Source organism: Myxocyprinus asiaticus, chromosome 20 (genome assembly GCF_019703515.2).
Source record: "Myxocyprinus asiaticus isolate MX2 ecotype Aquarium Trade chromosome 20, UBuf_Myxa_2, whole genome shotgun sequence".
In the NCBI taxonomy this organism is placed as follows: domain Eukaryota; kingdom Metazoa; phylum Chordata; class Actinopteri; order Cypriniformes; family Catostomidae; genus Myxocyprinus; species Myxocyprinus asiaticus.
In genome coordinates, this window is record NC_059363.1 from 24748854 (window position 1) to 24771185 (window position 22332).

The 22332-nt window shown below is 39.9% G+C and overlaps 1 protein-coding gene across 2 annotated transcripts in view; it reads right to left on the reverse strand.

Annotated features, from left to right (window-relative positions):
- LOC127410880 (bromo adjacent homology domain-containing 1 protein-like) overlaps positions 1–22332 on the reverse strand; it is a 59866-nt gene that overhangs the window by 13199 nt on the left and 24335 nt on the right. Inside the window, exons 1-2 of one of the 2 annotated variants that reach the window (XM_051646104.1) lie at positions 12881–13029; positions 1084–2679 (exon numbers count right to left, since the gene is read on the reverse strand). In XM_051646104.1, coding sequence (XP_051502064.1) covers positions 1084–2572 — 1489 coding nt within the window. In that variant the 5' untranslated portion in view covers positions 2573–2679; positions 12881–13029. Of the gene's footprint in view, positions 1–1083; positions 2680–12880; positions 13030–22332 lie in introns of those variants that run through there. The other variant, XM_051646103.1, reaches the window with a different exon arrangement.

Genomic DNA, 22332 nt, shown 5'->3' on the forward strand with positions numbered 1-22332 from the left:
ATTTAATGCAGCAATGGACACTTTTCACACTTCAGGGTTTTGGAATGCGGAAGAAAATGACTGCAGGGTAACCTTCAATAGCGCTGAAAGGAAGACCATGCCAAATTTAATTTTTGCTTACCCATTTGCTCCAACATCAAAAGAAAAATTGCACTTTAATGTTTGCACAACTTTACAAATTAAGAAAAAAATAGGGAGCAGTAGATTACGACCATCAGAAGAGAGAAAATGGCAAATTTACAGTCACTCTCTCAGCAGTTATGTTAGAAACCTCACTGCATCTGTCGTATCTCATTTTCAAAACTAATTCCAGGGTAATTCAATACAAAGTATAATGTTATAAATTTACACTAAATAATTAAAAAAATTGCAAATATAAAAAAGTTATATTTCCTAGATTCATTCTGCTAAATAAGGTGGAAACTTGTCATCACAGTCTGTGAAAAGGGTCCATTTAACTAATATTCTGCAAATTTAATAAAGACGCCTATGATGCCTAAACAGTTAACTATTGGTTACTTAAAATAAATAAATAAATAGCTTAAATAACACTAAATAGCCAAATAACTTAAATAATTACTAAATAGCTATAGTTACTGTAGGTGATGTCAGCTGAAAAATATAGTCATTTCAGAGGGGATTTTTTTTTCAGAGGAAGTAAAAGGAATAGTTCACCCCAAAAGGATAATTCTCTTATCATTTTACTAACCCTTATGCTGTCTCAAACTCATATGACATTCTTTCTTCTGTGGAACACAAACGAAGGTAGTCTGTATCCATGCAATGCAAGTCAATAGGGTCCAACACTCCAGGCTTCAAAAATCAATCTTGACATCTGCAGTCTTCTAGGCGTGATCATGATTTAAATTCGATTACACTTCCTTGTGCTTGAAGCATGTGCACGTGTACATGTGCTCTGCCCGTGTACACCTGCTCTGTACATGCATCAAGCGCAAGGAAATGTAACTGAACTTCAAATCATGGTCACACCTAGAAGACTGCAGAACTCCTTGTAAATGTTATGGAGATACTAGTTTGACAAAATGGTAAAACTTTCATTTTTTATCCCATTTTCCGTTCTACCTGTTTCCATTTTGTGCATGCAGCTTGAGCATCCTGCATTGTATGAGCAGCCCCTGCTAGAAATGGGTTGCGTGGGTCTGTAGGTATAGCTGCTAAGCCTGCACGGATCTCTACAGCAGGTCCCCACAGAATTACAGTATGCCGGATGAGGGATCCCTGTCGGATGGGACACTGAAGAGGGCAGCAGTTTTGATCTCTGGACCCCAGTGGGGCACAGTGTCAGTGGGGATACAGACGATGGTGCATGGGTCCCAGGATTTGAGCTAACAGGATGTGGTGGAGTGCCATGGTGAGCAATTTGGACATAGTACCCGGAGTAACATGGGTAAGGATGGGCACCAATGGGAATTGCTGGATGACTCAGGGTATGAGGAGAAGGAATAAACCTCTTTATTGAATGCTCTTCTGTTTCGGGATAGGCTTTCTGACCAAGGAACAGGGCTAGTCTATGGCAGTACTCCACTGATCTCTCCTGGGAACAGCAGTAATATGATTTCACATCAGTCTCTGTTTTTTCTTCCTTCACATGCTTCAGGGGGTAGCCAAGCATGGATCTGCACTGATATCCAGGGCTAATGAAGCCATGGCTTCCTGTACTCCCATCCCAGTGGAGGGCTTGCTTCTCACAAAGGCTACAGCATTGCTGCGATACTTTTAGCTCGGACTGGCAGGGCAAGTTGTGCTGCTGTTTACGTGATTTAGCCTGAAGTTGTTTTCCTCGCGATCCTGTGCTGCACGGTTTATTGTCCGTTTTACCTCTGCGTTTCACTCCCGAGGATGTGCTGGTCAGCTTGAGCAGGGCAGCCGCATTTAATCCTGCGAGACGTTTCGGAGTTGGACTATTAAGGGTCTGGAGATCTATATCCTCTGTCTCTGTCTTTGCCTTTTTAGGGTTTTTACATTGTTCTGTATCTCCTGTACACACACGTTTACGGCTGTCTTGCCCTTTTCTAGAGCAGTCATTATCTTTTACTGTATCTTCTGACAGTGAACTGTGCCCTTTTGTCTGTTGCTGCTTCCTGGAGGGTTTTGATGTCTGCTGTGGGTCCTCTCTATCCAATAGCAGACTGTTAACAGCTTCTGCATTCAGAGAGGCCAGCCGCCTCTGGCGAGGTTCTAGGATGAATTCTGTGTACAAGGCAGATTTATCAGGTTTCACTTTGCTTTTTGGTTCAGGCAGTGAACGGCAAGATTTACAGTCTTTCTTGCGACACTTGCATATTTTTACCTTTCCCTGCATTTCCTTCACCTGCTTCCCTTCACTCTTGTGCAAGGACTTCATGCTGTTCTTACAAGTTCCACTCTCATCCAAGCGCATTAGTACAACACGGCAGTTAAGTGCGCCCACTTCGCCCAATCCATGCCTTCCCCTGAGGGGGTACAGCTTCCGGTCTCTCTCTCTGTTCTTTATTTCCTTACTTTTTCCTCTTTTGGCAAAATTTTTTTTAGCCTTCTTTTGCATTGGGCACTCTGGCCAAGTTCTGTCCATAGTTTCAGCATGTGTCTGACAGCTCACCTGGTCCACAGATTCACTCTTATATCCACTTAAAGAGGTCCTCTAACGTGCATGGGTCATCACAGTCTGCCATGCAAACCCTACAAAAGAAATACAAAGCATGTTCAATTTCCATGTAAGCTCTAACCATAAAGAATATACGGGAACCATTGTGGCTTCCATAACCATTGCTAATTAAGATCAAATTGGCTGACTATGTAAACTAATGCTGAGTGACCAGCATGAATGTGGCCTTATGTACAATCTTAATCAGGTTGCTGGACAAGCAACATTTTCAAGAATTTTAATTGGGCAGGGGCAAAAACAGTTACTAAACAGCATGTGGGGGGGGGGGGCATTTGATTGTTTAATGAGCATCTGTTGTCTTGACCTTTTTATAACAAAAATCCTTCAACCTGAACAAGCAAAATGTATAAATCATCTTTGAGCTCTTTTAATGTTTTATGTTAACAAGCTAGGAACACTTCTGACATTTTTACTTATTCTGTTCACTCATGTTTAACAAATATCGCTACTCTGACCAACAATTCCTTGTTATAAATACTTTTTGAAAGCTATTTTGGTCTGAAAATTCCTCTAGCAAATATGGGCTCAAGAATTGATCATATTAATAATAAATACATCTTGTACACTGCCATACTTATCCTTATTTTTCAACTATATGAGGATGAAATTGCTAAAACTTTTAAGAGAACCAATAAAACATATTATTATGACATTATGTGTTTACTATGATTGATTGTTTAAAACTTGGGTCAGTAATTCCTGTTTAATCTGATGTTCTGCATCATTTAAGAGGTTGCTTGACAATGGTGGGTGCTTTTCAATAGTGTCTTAAGTGCCATTTCATATTGTTGCACTCCTGATGAAACTATATGTTTTATACAATTCTTGCAGGATAAGGACTTTTAAGTGGTGGTATCCTTTCTCAAATTCACAAAAACATTTATTCTGCTTTGAAGTGTGCCTATTCAGTTGGCATGTCACAGACAAGATGAGCAATCAATTAAGGATTCACCCTTATATATATTGTAAAAAAAAATTGTGCCAATACCAATATCTGATACTTTGCAACATCTGCCGATACCAATAGTTTGGTGTTTCTGCTTTTTTGTGCTGTATTTTGTTTCAAATCACTAATAATTAATTATACAACTTAGAGAATAAAGTTATTAACATTTCTTTCAATGTCTCTACATGTCTACTATGTTTCAGAGTAACTGGTCTCAGTAAACAAAACACTAAAACAAAAGCACATTCTTAACTCACATTAAAGGTGCACTCAGTAATTCTAATCCAATAAACTTTTTGTCAAATTCTGCAAATATCTCCTCACAGTCTGCTATATGTCCATTCTGTGGGTGGGCTGAAACAAATCTAGTATTTGTACACAGCCCTTGCTCTGTAAATGGGACAAAAACAAAGTGGATCAGACCAATCCACACAACACTACTCCAGCCAGTCAGCAACAGGGGGTGGTTCTTCCGTGTGCTCAGGATGGGGGGTGGGGGCAGAGCAAGAGGGAAATTAATTAGAAAAGCGACGGCAAATCTGGCTGATGCGAACTTTCTAAACTCCGAGGAGGACAAATGGCTGAGAAACAGACCAAGAGAAAAAGGTCAGATGAATATAACCTAAAAAAGAAGGATTATGATAAGTCGAGGGCTAGAAGCCACATCAACATCTGGAGAAACCTCTTTTTCTTCTCGATAGGTGGGTAACATAAATTTTGCTATGTTTCACAGAACCCATATATGCTGGAGAGTTGTGAGTGTCTGGAGCTGGTGTGCGTAAAACTGTCTCATCTTGTCTGCAAATTATCTTAGCAGCAGCAACTTACTGAATTTGGGGGGCAGAGCTTCCAAAGAAGCACTGAAGGGAGGGGTGTGTTTGTTTTGGCAGTTGAGTTCGAATATCAACAGTGTTTCTCAGGAATACCAAATTCTAAATAGCCTCCTGCCAGGTTCACATTAAATTGAAAAGATAAGATTTCTTAATTTTTTTTTAATGTTCTTAATTCAAAATAACTGAATTTTTAATGAGGAAGCTTGCCCATTTTTAACCGCAGCAGTCTTCGCTTTAGCTTTGACAAACACATCATATTCCTTGCTATGTCAGCCTTTAAGGTGAGTAATCAAATTTGTTGTATTTCCAATTCGAGAAATTCCAGCAGTGCTAAGCTTACAAATTGTGACTTGTTTTTCCGCCCCCGTTTGATTGACAGGAAATAATTTGTACTGATCATGAACTGTTTTTAAACAATCAGCTGATATTCAATAGATAACTTTTATCAGCTGATCCCAATGATAAATTTATGCTAAAATTAATGCAATAAATCGTCAAGCATTTTCAGCATCTCCTCATGATGAGCCAGCCTGATCTCATTAATAAACGTAGCTATTTGTACGTTAATATTTGCAACATTAAACATACATTTTTTTACATGTGGATAGACACTAAATGTACAATATGGACATTAGAAAGCATCTAAAATGTAAAACAAATTACGTATTTTCAGCTTTAGAAACATAAAATATTGACGAATCCATTACAACTATATTTGGATACGCAAATTGATTATAAATATATTTGTACATTTTTAGTGTTTTAAAGATATTTTAGATCCCTTAACCCTACCCCAAACTCTAAACATGTAACAAGTAGATTAAGGTACAGTACCAATAATTTTTGCTAAAATATATTCATTTATATATATTTTACAGCCGCTAATCCCACATCTACTCCTAAACCTAACCACATCCATTTATTAAGCATATAAAACACGTGAAAGGCAGATGAATTTAAATTACAATAATTTATTCAGAAAAATGGCAAATTTCAGTACAAAAGTAGTCCAAAGGGCGATGCGCTGAATCCGATGTGCTCCCTGACAGCATACGATTGTAACATTGGGTTCTTGGAGTGGAACAGAGGAGACGCAGGAGTGAATGCTTTTCAATCTTTTAATAATATACGCAGGAGTGGAACAAACACTGGAGTGGAACAAACAATAAAGCTTAACATCATAAATTAACACAAAGTAACACTTCAAGGACTGACAAATGAATGAACAAAACTAAAGGGTATTTAAACACAAGGAGCTAAAGGAGGGAATGGAATACAGGTGAGGATGATGAGGAGCAGATGGAAGTGATGAAGGCAGTGCACTATGGGAGATGTAGTCCGGGAGAAAACCAGGAGGAAATAGGTGATTATAGGACCGGGGTAGAGTTAGGAGGTCTGGGGGGTGGCCTCAGGGCTGGGATCGGGAGACCTGGGAAGCAGCCTCAGGGCTGGGATGGGATCTGGAGGTCTGGGAGGCAGAGCCGTGGAAGGCTCAAGGGGCGGAGCAGTGGAAGGCGGAGCCATGAGAGGCTCGAGGGGCAGAGCTGTGGAAGGCAGAGCTGTGGAAGGTGGAGCCAAGGGAGGCGGAGCCAAGGGAGGCAGAGCCTTGAGAGGCTCGAGAGGCAGAGCCACGGAAGGTGGAGCCGTGAGAGGCTTGAGGGGCGGAGCCATGAGAGGCTCGAGGGGCGGATCCGTGGAAGGCGGAGCTATGGAAGGCGGAGCCAAGGGAGGCTCGAGAGGCGGAGCCATGGAAGGTGGAGCCGTGAGAGGCTTGAGGGGCGGAGCCATGGAAGGTGGAGCCATGAGAGACTCAAGGGACGGAGCTGTGGAAGGCGGAGCCGTGAGAGACTTGAGGGACGGAGCCAGGGAACTTGGTGCCCGGAGAGTAGTCGACGGCTCAAAGGGCCAGGGTGGAGCCGGAGATTCGGGGGACCGAGGTAGCGCCGGAGGCTCGGAGGAACGAGGTGGAGCTGGGGGATCTGAGGATAGAGGCAGAGCCAGTGGGACTGAGGACTAAGGTGGAGTCGTAGGGAAGGAGGTCCCCACTGAAGCCAAAGGCTCGGAGTGACAAGGCATAGCCAGAGGATCGGAGAGCCCAGGCGGAGCCAGGTGACCGACTGACCAAGGTGGAGCTGGAGGGATGAGGGACCCCGGAGAAGCCGATTGGCTGAAGGACCACGGTGGAGCCGAAGGGACATAGAGCAGAGGTGTTGATGAGGGATCGGAGGGCCAAGGCGGAGTCCAGGGCTCAGGGGGCCAAGGTGGAGTCGGAGGTGCCTGTGAAATCACCGGGGCCGATGGTCGAGCCAGTGACATGGGAGGAGTCAGCAAACCAGGAGGAGGAGGAGGAGGAAATGTCTTGAGTGGAGCCAGCGGAGGAGGAATGGTAGTCAGGGTGGGAAAGGGAAGCAAGTCCAGGTTTATTAACTTGGCGAGAGCTGGCTCAGGAACAGATGGGGCTACTGGCACTGGAACAGACGAGGCTACAGGCACTGGCTCTGGGACGGTCGAGGCTACAGGCTCTGGCTCTGGGACGGTCGAGGCTACAGGCTCAGGTGCTGGCTCGTTAACCGTGGCAGGCATGGGTGCTGGCTCGTTAACCGTGGCAGGCTTGGAGGGAGATACAAGTCGGTGCAGGCGAGGGGTAATGGAGGTTCAGCATGGCTTGGTCATACTCCAAAAAGGGAAGATTCTTCACTTGCGGAAGAGCTGTGGGACGATGAAAGTTCAAGCCCATTCCGTAGATGGCAATGAGGAAGGGGTCCGAGATAGTGGTGGATGAGACGAGCTGACAGAACTTTGCGGTGTATTGCAGGAGAAGAAGTTCTTGTTTGAATAGCTCCAAGAAAGGACCAATCAGTTCCATGACTTAGGTGACTGTAAAGGAATATGAGAAATCTGTTTAAATCCGTTTGTTGGTCAGTCCTTCTGTAACGTTGGGTTCTTGGAGTGGAAGAGAGGAGACGCAGAAGTGAATGCTTTTCAAACTTTTAATTATATACGCAGGAGTGGATCAAACGTTGGAGTGAAACAAACAATAAAGCTTAACATCATAAATTAACACAACGTAACACTTCAAGGACTGACGAATGAACAAAACTAGAGTGTATTTAAACACAAGGAGCTAAATGAGGGAATGGAATACAGGTGAAGATGATGAGGAGCAGATGGAAGTGATGAGGGCAGTGCACTATGGGAGATGTAGTCCGGGAGAAAACTTCAAAATAAGTGTCCTAAGGAAACATGAGTGAGACAGACTGTGGCAACAATAGCATTGTGTGTGGTGGAGAGTAGAATTTGATTATTAATCGCTGTAAATCTTCTCCTGATGCACTCCATAACTGCGCTGTCATATCTCATTCATTCATATACATTGCAGAACACGGCATGTCGCAAACGGTCACGAGACACTTGAGAGCCGATGAGCATTCGACATCACTGCCGTAAAACCGCTGGTCGTAATGCTTGAGGCGGCAGTTTTTGAATTCTGAAAACAAAACCAACGCATGTTGATGGTTACAGCGGGCGCAACGGCGCTGTGGCAGATTCAGATGAGATCGTTGAAAATAAGGCTTGAATCTGGGTCTGTTTTTCACAGAAAGCAGTCTGAAGATTTGGATTATAGCTAACAAATGTATGGATTAATTTTATTGTTGTTTTATGGTACTTTTTGTGGTTTATTTAGATTTCTGGCATATTGTGAAAACTCTTTTTGTGTCCCATGGCAAACAAAAATAAAATTAAATGCTTAATAAATGATTAAATGATTACAGAGATTTTATTCATTTTAACATTTAAAGTTTAGTCTTGGTTAAAGTGATATAATCCTTTAAAATGTTGTATAGGGCAGCAGAACTGAATGAAACTATTAAAATGTCATATTATAATGTCAACTGCATTAAATAAATGTGATAGCATTTAACTAATCTCATTGATTATAAATTAAATGTAATTAACTGATTAATTCTATGAATTATTCAATATTAATCAATTCAAACAGTACACGTAAACATTTGTATGTTTCTATAGGTGTTAATATGTAAAATGATGATGTTTACATGCTGTCAATATGTCAATATTGTACGTTTCGGTGTCTATGCAAACGTAAGAGAATGTACATTTGTTAGAACCAGACTTCTCATGAGATCACGTTGGACAAGCAGACCTTTCAGATCACATTCTAAATAGCATTTCGACCCTGTCAACATGTCCAACATTTTGCCCCAGGACCTATTGATTAATTTGAGGGCAAGTCAAATTGGAGGTGAACACAAACAGAGACTAACTACATTAATTGGGCTCCATATGAAACCTGACACTAACTGCTTTGACCTATTGATAAGTTTGAAGATCACTAGATCTTCCTATAAATGGAACCAAAGTCCTTGAGTCTTCCCGGATGACTCTGCAACTTTACCTAGATGTTATTTCTTGTAAAAGACTTTTAACATCGATATGGACATCTTTTCTATGAATCACTCAATTTTTAACCATGATTTTGGGTTTTATGTTGTGTATAATTATTATTGCTGTGTTCCACCATAAGGGAGAAGAACTTTGAAAAATTATGAATATATGTAATGGGCTTGCTTGGATTGTATGTATGGATTCATTTTTTCATGTGCTCGGTTATTAAGTTTGACAGCTGCTGTATTTGATACTCCATCTGTCCAATAAAAGAGGTCATCATAACCATCAGTCAACCTCAGATGCAGCACTCTCCTTTACAATGAACACAGCACATTCAGCATCGTGAAAGAAAGATTTTTTTGCACATTCCAAAACTCTAAAATATGGACACAGAAAGGCATCTACCATAATTGGCAAGTGTAGCATTCTCTCATTTCAGTAACAATCCCCTTCAGCTGTGTTCCTGCTTTCTACCACTTAAACTCATTCAACCATGCCAGATAAAGTGGGGGAATCATTCCAGTGTTTCCCCAATATGCATTTTGCAGCGGCGCTGTGCCACTGCTGAATTATGAGCGCCACTGTTGGGATTTCACATGGTTCATTTAAAATTCTTGACGCAACATAATGTTTGTCAGCTCTAGTCAGCTGTGCACTTTCTACACTGCGAAAGAGACCCCACCACACACACACACACACACAATACAAGCACTTACTCACAGTGACGTCACCGCATAACAACACGTTTCAAACTTGCTTCATTTCAAGTGGCCCACGAGCTCATTTCTGAAATGTAGGATGGCAGGGGATTGCAAAGTTTCACTGAACAATAATTTAGCGCTTTCCTCGTGAATATAAATGAGCCTTACCCTGTCATCTGTATGTTTTGGAATGCATTTTGCTCACTTCAAAAGCGCTACACGGGTCAATTATCAACACTGCTTTATCAAAGCAGTACGAGGGCAGAGCAGGTGCGGAAATTCGCGTACTGGTCTCAACCGCACAGACTATTTTAAATGTGCTTGTGAACCAGTGAGATGCGCAGTGGGGATTGCAAAACCCGTTTGAATGCTGTACAGAATTGTCTGTTGCAAAACTCTTTGTCTCGGTGATGAAACTAGTTTAAAACAAACAACTCCCACATTCTAAACGGCACTGACAAAGAAAAAATTAGAAGGCTTTTCAATTCACAGATCACAACGCCTACAGAACTTTACCTTGGATTTACTGTAGTAACACTAACTGAACTGTACTAACTATGGTAGTTGTGGCAGAAAAACTTTCTAAATGTATTTAGACTGCTGTTTTTTCATTACAAAAATGCCATAGTTCTTTATATAGAAACCATAGTTACTAACCATGGTAGTGAGGAGCCATGCAAGGTTTTACCTATGGTTACCATGAACTATTACAAATATCATTTTATATTTTATTGTTTTGTTTGTTTGTTTTTTGTTTCGTTTTTTTCAATTTGGAATGCCCAATTCCCAATGCTCTCTAAGTCCTCATGGTGGCATAGTGACTCGCCTCAATCCGGGTGGCGGAGGACGAATCTCAGTTGCTTCCGCGTCTGAGACCGTCAATCCGCACATCTTATCACGTGGCTTGTTGAACGCATTACCAGAGACGTAGCGCATATGGAGGCCCACGCTATTCTCCTCGGCATCCAAGCACAACTCACCATGCGCCCCACCGAGAGCGAGAACCACACACTATAGCGACCACGAGGAGGTTACCCCATGTGACTCTACATTCACTAGCAACCCGGCCAATTTGGTTGCATAGGAGACCTGGCTGGAGTCACTCAGCATGCCCACAAATATCATTGTTAAAACTATGGATACTATGGAAGAACTATGGTGCATTTTCATAATTATGGACCATGCTATCAGTTTTCCATCTGTGTAAAATCTGTACCCTTGTAATGCTCTCTGAAAATGTAAAGATGTTTTGTTTACCTTCAGAAATTCCAAGACATGACTAGTTTAATTAGTAGGAGCCTGATGAAAGGAATCTGTAAAGAAGACCCAACTTATTCACACTGTTAGAATATTTCAATTCAGCCATATAAAAATTAGGTGTTCATTTTTTCCACAGATGTTATTGTTGTTTATATTATCATTTTCATCTACATCCCAACCTCAAAATCAGTGCTGTAATATAAAATGTGCATTTCAATGCACATAACATGTAATATTATTTGCATGGGTGCTACCAAAGCCAGTGAGCCACATTTTCAAAAGGCCCTTTGAGGACACAAATAAACTCTGATGTGGCCCAGGCTGAAATTGAGTTTGTCACCCCTGTTTTAATCTATTCTTTGACCAACATGCGTTAATATGGGTCTGGCATTGCGGGCTTGTGGACGCGTGCACAACATCACCGCTGCTGAAAAAAAAAATCCTAGGGGGAAACTAACCACAAAAATGATTATTTCGAAAATTCCACAGAGTAGACTGACCCACATTCAAAAGTAAAACAACCAAACATTGACATTTACATAGGATCAACTTTTACAAAAACATTTCACGCTTCAACAAAATTAAACTGTCGCACCACTTTTGTCTGATTATGCTTTTTAAGGACAGATAATTACTGTTAGTCAATCCGACAGTGTGTACTCACAAATTAAGCTTAAAATTACATTGCAAAGGGTCTTTCAAAAAGTAAATCAGCAGTCTGCAATTCTGTGAATGTCACAAGTTACTGATCTGGATGTGGGGCTCATCAAATAATAGACTACTGCTGGTCACATCCAACTGAGTGACAATCCAAACTCTCAAGTGAACGTGGCTGGAGGATAAATTGTTGACTCCTGGGTCTCGAATTTGTGGGAAATTAGAGGCTCGCTTTCTAGAACGGTGAAGGGAAACTGACTCTTGCCCATCACTGACCACAATTCCGTTTTTTGGGTTGAGGAATCAACACATGATTACTGGCAAATAACCGTGTTGCCATCTGGCGTTTCAGACTTAAAACGAAAATGTTAAAAAGAAATGAATGTTTCTGTACATTATTCCCGAAACGTTTTGATGAGCAAAAATGAGGTTTTACGGGTTATCTGACATGGAAAGACGCAAGAAGTTGCTCGGATCTCCATGCGAATCGAAATTTACTCCCAACTCACTCACTGTTCAGCATATATGTTGTTCTTTTTTCTCCACTGCAGATATGGATTAGGGGAGGTGTGGATTCAACAGACTGAAAAAGAAAGAAGGAAACACGCTTGAGAGAAATGCAGCGCAGACCGTCTTTTGCAACGTGATTATAGTAATCCTGGATAAAAGCGGAAAGCGCGTGCTGGAGGTGTATGATGATGAGAGGAGCTCGCGCGGCTCATAGGGCGTATCTCACACTCACTCACACATGTTGGTGCAGCTATCCTTATGAGGACTCACCACAGACATAATGATTTTTATACTGTACGAACTATAGATTCTATCCCCTAACCCTCACAAAAAACTTTCTGCATTTTTACATTTTCAATAAAACATTGTTTGGTATGTTTTTTAAGCGATTTGAATTATGGGGACACTAGAAATGTCCTCATAAACCACATTTATAGCATAATACCCTTGTAATTACCAGTTTGTAACCTAAAAAATGTCCTCGTAAACCACCCAAACCTACACACACACACACACACACACACACACACACACACAAAACCTGCTTCAAAACAGCGCTCTTCGACTCACATCCTACGATTTCTGCCACCGCATGCCTCGACTGAACATGCACGGTAAACTGAAACCCGACAATTAATACCAGCTCTGAAAATTACACTAAAACACCAACCGTGTGAGAATCAAACGCCAAGCGGAGAACACACGCTTGCACCCTTCCGAGCTTGCGATGCTATCCTGAGCACGATAAAAGAACAGTTTCTCAAGTCTAACTAAAAAGCGATTCTCGAACCGAATTAATATCGCAATGATTGCGGATCATGTCATGTTTCAGGCTATTTCTCCGCCGAAGAGACATACACAAAACCAAGATAAAACAGATTAGTAAACCTTCCTTTACCTCGTCATCCACTCGCTCCGCTGTATTCCCAATAAAAGAATCGCATTCCGCGTGCAACGAGGTTCCTATTGTTGGGCTGTTATAATAATATCGATGTTCAACAGTGAAACGAAACGAGGGGAACGCACAGCTGACAAGACACGTTTAATCGGTGACCTACTTCCGAAGTAGCGTGCTGCTCGAGATAATATTCATGCGCTGCATTCGCGAAAGCCGCTTTTGCGCTGGGACGAGGTCTCGTTTGTTTCACTCAGGTAGTTGAGTTATGATGATAAATGCATAAATGGCATGCAGAGAGCCGTATCAAGGTATAGCTCATTAAAGCTCACTGTTGGTCAGTGGTTGTCTTCATGCAGTAAGTGCCTTGGATCAACAGCTATTACATAATGGGCTGCCTTGGACAACCTCATCACCAGTGATACTCAGCAACTAGATAATGGAATAATTGTAGGATGGTGAAGTTTGCATGAGGTTAACAGAGCTGTCCAGGTACACGTTCTAAGATGGAAAGAGATTATAGTTTACTCACAGATATTTAACTCTTTATTCCTAATCCATCCAGTAGGAACAGGCGTTCAGTATCTCCCACATATAAATCCAAACTGGTTGTTTTTGACCTTCCCATTAAAGCAGAGTCAAGAGGATGCTTGTCACACTTAAGCCTGGTCCTTGCCTCGTTAATGTGAGATGCATGTATAAACAAGTACCTAAGGCTAATAAACAAAATCGCTGTGAAAGATTTGCAATCACTGTAATCCTATTGTAGGGTTTAAAAAACAACATTGTAATTTCAACTAAATAATGATTTGACACCCCTAAAATATAGACTAAATTTTGCACAGACAAATGTTCCTCAAAATCATAGGACTACCCTTACTGATGTTTATCTTAAGAATTTACCTAAGACCTCTCGGTTGAAAACTAGGCTGTAGAGTTAAATTCACATTGGTTTGAGATTGAAAGTTGTTGCATAAAGAGGATGACAGCACCATTTCCATACACATTTCTATTATAACTATGGCATTTGTTTAACAGCTTATATATATATATATATATATATATATATATATATATATATATATATATATAATACATTTTTTTATTTTCTGATTTGTTCCTTTATGAAAACCTAACCCATTAAATCACCATTTTCCACAGCTAAGTGAAAACATGTATATTCCATCTTGGATAGCCCAATGAAACAAACAACATGCCTTTTCTACATTTTTTTTTTAATTTTATTTTTAAGTTAGTTAAATTAGGTGGTTTATTCTTGGTCACATTTTCTTGGTCAAATTTTGCACTGTCCTTAATAAGACCCAAAAGGAAGTAACTTACTTTAGTATTGTTTTAATCTATATAAGGGGAAAGGTAATTATAAATCAAGAATCATTGCAGACTTCTTTCTAATTTTACTTTGCTTCATTATTGTAACAATACTTTGAAATCTGCGATTTCATAATGGGATTCAACAAGTCACCTATTCAAAAATGAGGCACTGTGTTTTCCCCCTGCATGGTCACAAATGTGACCTTTTATATGTTTACTTGTCCTGTGTGCAGGTTTTTCATGAGCCAAAGCAATCTTATTAATATATCCATAATAGACCCTTTAAACATTATGTTGCAAATATGGTAGTTGTACGTGTATTATGACAGGTTTTACTTGCTTCCTTTTATGAAGCTTTGACACAGACATCATCTTTCAGAAGGACACAGTAGAATTAAACGGCTCTGGTCATTTACTATTTGCATCACTCATGTAAAAATATTCGCATGAAATGAAGACAGTCTGCTCTTTCATTTATAGTTCACATATAAAATATATCACCGCTTTTAGACCATTCAAATTTCAAACACGGGTCCCAAATGTAACCAGTGGTATTAAATGTGTTAAAGGAATAGAAGCCCCAAAAATGAAAATTCTCTCATCATTTACTCACTATCATGCCATCTTAGATGTGTACAACTTTATTTCTCCTGCTTAATACAAACAAATATTTTTAGAAGAATATCTCAGCTCTGTTGGTCAGTTCAATGCAAGTGAATGGTGACCAGAACTCTGAAACTTCAAGAAGCACAAAGTCATCATAAAAGTAATCCATACGTCTCCTGTGGTTAAATCCATGTCTTCAGTAGAAATATGATAGGTGTAGGTGAGAAACAGATCAATAATTAAGCTCTCTTCTCTCTTACGGATTCTTCTTTTGTTTTTGGCGATTCGCATTCTTCGTGCATATTGCCATCTACTGGGAAGAGAGGAGAATTTATAGTAAAAAAAGGACTTAAAAACTGATCTGTTTCTCACCCACACCTATCATATCACTTCTGAAAATATGGATTTTCCCACAGAGTCGTATGGATTACTTTTATGCAGCCTTTATGTGCTTTTTGGAGCTTCAAAGTTCTGGCCACCATTCACTTGCATTCAATTGACCAACAGAGCATAGATATGTTTCAAAAAGTCTTCGTTTGTGTTCAGCAGAAGAAAGAAAGTCATACACATCTGGGATGGCATGAGGGTGAGTAAATGATGAAATAATTTTCTTTTTTGGGTGAACTATTCCTTTAATTAAAATAACTGGAGGCTAGCAATTAATATTTTGGAATGAAACGCATAAGCTGTCACACTTCGGAATGGCATATTATCATACCACTCCTACTATTTCTGCCATAGTTAGGTGCTCTAACCTGAAAACTGCTAAAGGAGACATTTCAAAAAAGAGCTCCACACACAGCACAATGTCTTGAAAGCAAAAAAGTCAGTCCAACTATGAAGACTATAAAGAAAAACGATAACAGAAAAAGAAGGGATAGTTGAGGATAAAGCAGAATGCACCTTTAATGTGTAGGGGAAGATTTGATAGTACTACTGATTATATTGTCAGTTTTCGAAGATAACCACATAAAATGAATGACATTTGATCTTAGGTTTAAGCTATAGCATTTAATAGCTGAAGCTTAAAAACTTCAAAACATTTTACTGTTATGAAGAGTGATGTCCGAAAAGGGTTTGGCCACATAACAAACCAGAACGACCATACACTTAGTGATGAATACACAACTGGATATATGAAGCTATACATACCAACTTTGATAGTTTATGCTTAAGAGCTTGTTGAGTAATCCGTAATTATAGTATAATCCTCCTGTACAATAAAAGCCAATATAACTTCTACAGGTTTAAAAGGATAAGATCCTGCAAAGACAAAACTTATCCCAAAAGAAACCTTAATACTTAAAATCTTAATTTTCCACTTAAATTTAGATTTTGTATAATACCCTTAGGAAATATGACATGTTTAATTTCACACAAAAATGAACACATCATACTTACACCAATAAACTCCACTGATCAAACGGATAAGCACTTACAAATCTTCACAAAACTTGCTTGTGGCCAGATCTTAACACACACAAAAGGAAATTAACTAGAATTTTTACATGCTCAAAGATTCTTCTTCTGAGGCTGCAGTGTGTCCGATATGGGAGAGTTTCAAATCAAGATGAATAAGGAAAAGTCCATAAAATGATGCCCATCCTATGGATTATACAGACCGTTATAAAACAATAACCCGAGAGCCCTAAAAACACACATTGTGTGTTGCAGGAGGGCAAACATAGCCCAAACTATGATGTCATCAACCTTAGCAACAAAGTAGGTGGAAATATAATATATATTTATATAAATATAAATATAAATATTGAGCATCTGAGCCCATTAGTATCTTGAGTGGAAAAAGCTTTAAAAACCTGAAACTGAGGCTAACTGCTTTATGAATTAATCATGTAAAAGCAAGGCAAATCTCTGTCTTCAGTGACCTCAAATTTCCTTCTTATTCTGGTGACTCTTAAAATGGTAGAAATCAGTAACTAAAAACAAATGAACAGAAGTAACATAAACATTTAAAGCAAGTCTGCAGATTAGCCTTAACCATTCTCATGAACATGGTGTTTATGCAATCGTTTAGGAGTATGAGTTTAAGCTTAGACAGACTAGACTTCCACATTTTTTAAATAGTCCATTTATTTCACATAATCCAGCCTGATTTAACAGGAGCTCAATGCTTTTGACAGATCAGAATAGCCATAGATAAAGCTGTATATTTTTGACACTGGCAAGAGGGAAAATATATTTGAATTTCCCTTTGGGGATTAATCAAGTCCTGGCTATTAGTAGCCAACATCAATTGGTATAACAAATTGGACCATGAAAATAAGTAAAAACTTAAACAATGCGATTAGAAATTTGCTTTACTAACCTTCAAATTGCGACAATGTAAATAAACTACTAGTGAGCAGTTTTTCATTTATTGCATTTTAAGCCAGTTACTGTAGTTCCAAAGATTCTTCTTTAAATTATCTCATTTAATGCCACATGATACTGCACAGGGAGATACAACTTATGAGCATAACAAAGTTCAGCTGGCAGTGAGCACACTGGCTGTCCCATTCTGTTCGTTTGCACATTGACGTTTGAAAAGATTTCCAGAGAAGAGGCTGAAAAAGCACTAATGTTAACCCACTGAGTCATAACACTAACAGTGCAGCAGCACAGTCTGATACCAGCACTGACACTGGTAAGTGAACAAGAGTTCAAGGTCCACAGTGCGGCCTTCTGCCAGTTTAGCAACTCACTAATCACTTAAGTCCGTTTTAGTGGACTAAACTGAAGCTTTCTCTGACATCTTTCCCATCTTTGCAAGATTTCTAGTGGCTATATAATCAGTAGCGTAAAGTGGCACCCACATTAGAAATTTGTGTTATGTGTTATTTTTGGTTTGTTAGTCTCCAGTTCTTCAGCATTTTGTTGTTCCCGGACAAAAGCAGCAAAGCACTACATTGTTTTTATATTTCTACATTTGCACTTAAAAAGCTGAATAAGCTATATTCATCTTCACGCTGGCCTTAAAAAAGTAAAAAATGATACGACTGTCTACTTTTTGACTATAATTTTTACATGAAGTGGTGTTTTGATCAGACACTCCAGGTATTCCTCAATGAAGGTGTGTTTGACCATGTGAACTGACTTTTTAAAATACAGCTGCTTAGAGTAATAGGCCTATAGCAATAGAGTACATAAGGTTCTAATTGTAAAAGTTTAAAACAAAGTTTTTTGTAAGGATACACTATATTGCCAAAAGTATTCGCTCACCCATCCAAATAATTAAATTCAGGTGTTCCAATCACTTCCATGGCCACAGGTGTATAAAATGAAGCACCTAGGCATGCAGACTGCTTCTACAAACATTTGTGAAAGAATGGGCCGCTCTCAGGAGCTCAGTGAATTCCAGCGTGGTACTGTGATAGGATGCCACCTGTGCAACAAGTACAGTTGTGAAATTTCCTCACTACTAAATATTCCACAGTCAACTGTCAGTAGTATTATAACAAAGTGGAAGCGATTGGGAATGACAGCAACTCAGCCACGAAGTGGTAGGCCACGTAAAATGACAGAGTGGGGTCAGCGGATGCTGAGGCGCATAGTGCGCAGAGGTCGCCAACTTTCTGCAGAGTCAATCGCTGCAGACCTCCAAAGTTCATGTGGCCTTCAGATTAGCTCAAGAACAGTACATAGAGAGCTTCATGGAATGGGTTTCCATGGCCGAGCAGCTACATCCAAGCCATACATCACTAAGTGCAATGCAAAGCGTCGGATGCAGTGGTGTACAGCACGCTGCCACTAGACTCTAGAGCAGTGGAGACGCGTTCTCTGGAGTGACGAATCACGCTTCTCCATCTGGCTATCTGATGGACGAGTCTGGGTTTGGCGGTTGCCAGGAGAACGGTACTTGTCTGACTGCATTGTGCCGACAGTGAAGTTTGGTGGAGGGGAGATTATGGTGTGGGGTTGTTTTTCAGGAGCTGGGCTTGGCCCCTTAGTTCCAGTGAAAGGAGCTCTGAATGCTTCAGCATACCAAGAGATTTTGGACAATTCCATGCTCCCAACTTTGTGGGAACAGTTTGGGGATGGCCCCTTCCTGTTCCAACATGACTACGCACCAGTGCACAAAGCAAGGTCCATAAAGACATGGATGAGTAAGTTTGGTGTGGAAGAACTTGACTGGCCTGCACAGACTCCTGACATCAACCCGACAGAGCACCTTTGGGATGAATTAGAGCGAAGACTGCGAGCCAGGCCTTCTCGTCCAACATCAGTGTCTGACCTCACAAATGCGCTTCTGGAAGAATGGTCAAAAATTCCCATAAACACACTCCTAAACCTTGTGGAAAGCCTTCCCAGAATAGTTGAAGCTGTTATAGCTGCAAAGGGTGGGCCGACATCATATTAAACCCTATGGATTAAGAATGGGATGTCACTTAATTTCATATGCGTCTAAAGGCAGGTGAGCGAATACTTTTGGCAATATAGTGTATGTATGTACACTTATATGTATGTGTTTGTGTGTAGAGCTGATGAGACATTTAATATTTTGCCACCAAACATGGAAATTGCTCATATAACTGTTAAACAGGCTGTTTTACACTGTCACCCTAAACCCCTGCTTCATTTTCAATGTGTGTGAAACTCTTCAGAATTTACATGATCTCAGTTCGTATGTATTCTTACATAAAGTTTGGTTCTAGCAAACGTACATTCTCTTATGTTCGCATAGACACCGAAATGTACAATACTGACGTATTGACAGCATCTAAACATCATCATTTTATCTTTTAACACCTATAGAAATGTACAAAATGTTTACGTGTACTGTTTGAATTTATTAATATTAAATAATTCATAGAATGAATCAGTTAATTACATTTAATTTATAATCAATGAGATCAATAGTTAAATGCCATCACGTTTATCACGTTTTTTTAATGCAGCTGACATTATAATATGACATTTTAATGGTTTCATTCAGTTCTGTGTGATTTCTGCTGCCCTATACAACATATCACCTTAAACAAAACTAAACTTTAAAACTAGTTTTATTTGCCATGGGACACAAAAGGAGTTTCAGAATATGCCAAAAAACTAAATAAACCACAAAAAGCACCATATAACAATAATAAAATGAATCCATAAATTTGTTAGCTATAATACAAATCTTCAGACTGCTTTCTGTGAAGAACAGACCCAAATTCAAGCATTTTATTCAACGATCTCCATCTCCATCCACCGCCACGTTGTCATGCCTGCTGTAACCGTCAACATGCATTGGTTTCGCTTTCAAAATTAAAAAAATTGCCACCTCAAAAAACATTACGACCAGCGGTTTTACGGCAGTGATGTCGAATGCTCATTGGCTCTCAAGTGTCTCGAAACCATTTGCCATCATGCCGTATTCTGCAATGTATATGCAGGGCTCAACATTAACGCTTGTCCGTTTGTCCGGGACAAGTTGATTTTTGAAGTGGCAAGTGAAAGAAAATTTTACTTGCCCAAGCAGACTGATTAAAACGTCAATAACAAAAAAATAACCAGCTATATTTGTGATAGCCTAGGCCTGTATCACTTATTAGACAGTTCATATTCTTATTCTGCTGTTGAAAATAATCCAGAGTGCACAATTTTATAATTCGCTAGCGATCAAGTAACAGCTGCGCCCTGTTTGACTGACAGGGGCGCATGTGTGTGTGCTGAACATGCGCATGTTCTGTAAATGCTTGCGCTAATGCGCACCTGAACGGTCAAATACATTTCAAAATTCCGCCAAAATGCCCGTCTCGGTGAGGTATTCATGTAAACACAGAGAGTGATGTCTAAAGTGAATGTAAACAGCAGAGAAAAAAGCAGATTTGTATTAAAATGTCGGACTTGTAAGTATAAATGTAAGCTAATAGAACTGCCTAGTCTAGTGTGTCATTATAATAATCAAACAAACATAACAAGAAAACAAGAAAACAATCACTGCTCTTGACTGAACAACTTTAGTAGCTTTAAAAATATTAATGTATTATAATCAGACAACGAAGACCTGTAGTAGTTTTATGTTGCATTTAATTCTGAATGTTTCCTTGAATACTTGATAGCCTACTGCTGTAAAAATTTTTTCAAGCTGTTAAAAAAAAGCATTGAATTTTCTTAATTTGTATTTTTTGTTCTATTATTTTTAATCTATTTCTATTCATTGCTGTTTTTTATTGTTATTTTATTACTGACTTTTTACTAGTCTTGAATATTTACTTAAGAACTTGAAACCATTCTTCCATAATTAACAAATTAGTTAGGTGTTATTATTTGTTGAGGTTTTGAAGCTGGTATTGAGAATCGTCAAATTTCACTGCTGACTACTGAAATTTTGGTATTGTTATAATGTATAGCCTTTACTGTACATGGTAGATCTTGCTGCAATAACATGATGAAAAAGTAGATCTCATTCCATAGAAGTGTGAGCACCCCTGCTGTAAATGGTGGTGATGGAGGCTTTCCTTTATTTGACTACCATACGTAACATAAAATAATTATCATATGACAATAGCTTCCTCCCCTACCCAGAGCAGTTTACATTTCTGTTGCAGAGAATTTAGTTGATTGCATAGGTACTCTATTGTTGGGCCTCATGTATTCAGATAGAAGACAAAGGCAGGCCTAACACAGTCGTAAAACCTAACTGAGGCCCACACACAAAGTCGTAAATCTTACTGATAAAAACCGTGCCAAAATCAAACAAAGGGAGTCCAAAACAGACTACAAATCCCATGAAGCCTTGCTCACTGAAGGATCGAACTCTCAACTCCTATTGGATGAGGCACACAACAGAATGCCCCTCAACCATGACATCATCAGGAGTAGAAATACCTCTGAGATCCTTCCGGGCATTGCTTCCAGCAACTTTGCTCGCCGTGTGTAGACGCAGCTCATCACTGCTCTCAGGTGTAGCCTCGTGGCACAAGGAAGTAACGTCCGACTTGAAACTGTGGCCATACAGTCTCCATCTCGCTGGACGAGTTGAGATTACTCTGTGTTCCACCGAACACTCTAACGGATCTGAAGGAGACCGCCGAGCAATCCGCATCTTCATCCGTTTGCCTGCAGAAGTGAAAAGAAAAATATTTCTCTTCCCTCTTCAGTCAAGTCGACGTCGCTGATTTCTCCGCCAGCCCGCTGAGAATCAGCAGACATACCGCCCGCCGACAGAGCGAGGAAACAGCCTCCTGTCATCACCCGAGCCTCGAGGAACCGAGTCGGAGTTAAAGGATGGATGAACACACATTCTACCTGCGTCCTCATATGATTCAAGTAAGAGGTTTACGTCTGGGCAGAGATAGAATATTATAGTGTGTTATTTTTGTGTATCAAGGTTATTGCTTGTACAGTTTACGGACCGCCGAGTCCGCTCATTGCTGCTAATAATACTCAAGGTATTACTGTAATGTACTGTTATCACGAATGAGATCTGCTGTGTTGTAGTCCAACCACATTGGACTGTTGTGTATTTCCGCCATTGCAGGTGAGACCAGGACACTGAGTTTATCCATTAAAGGACAAAAGACCGCGGGATG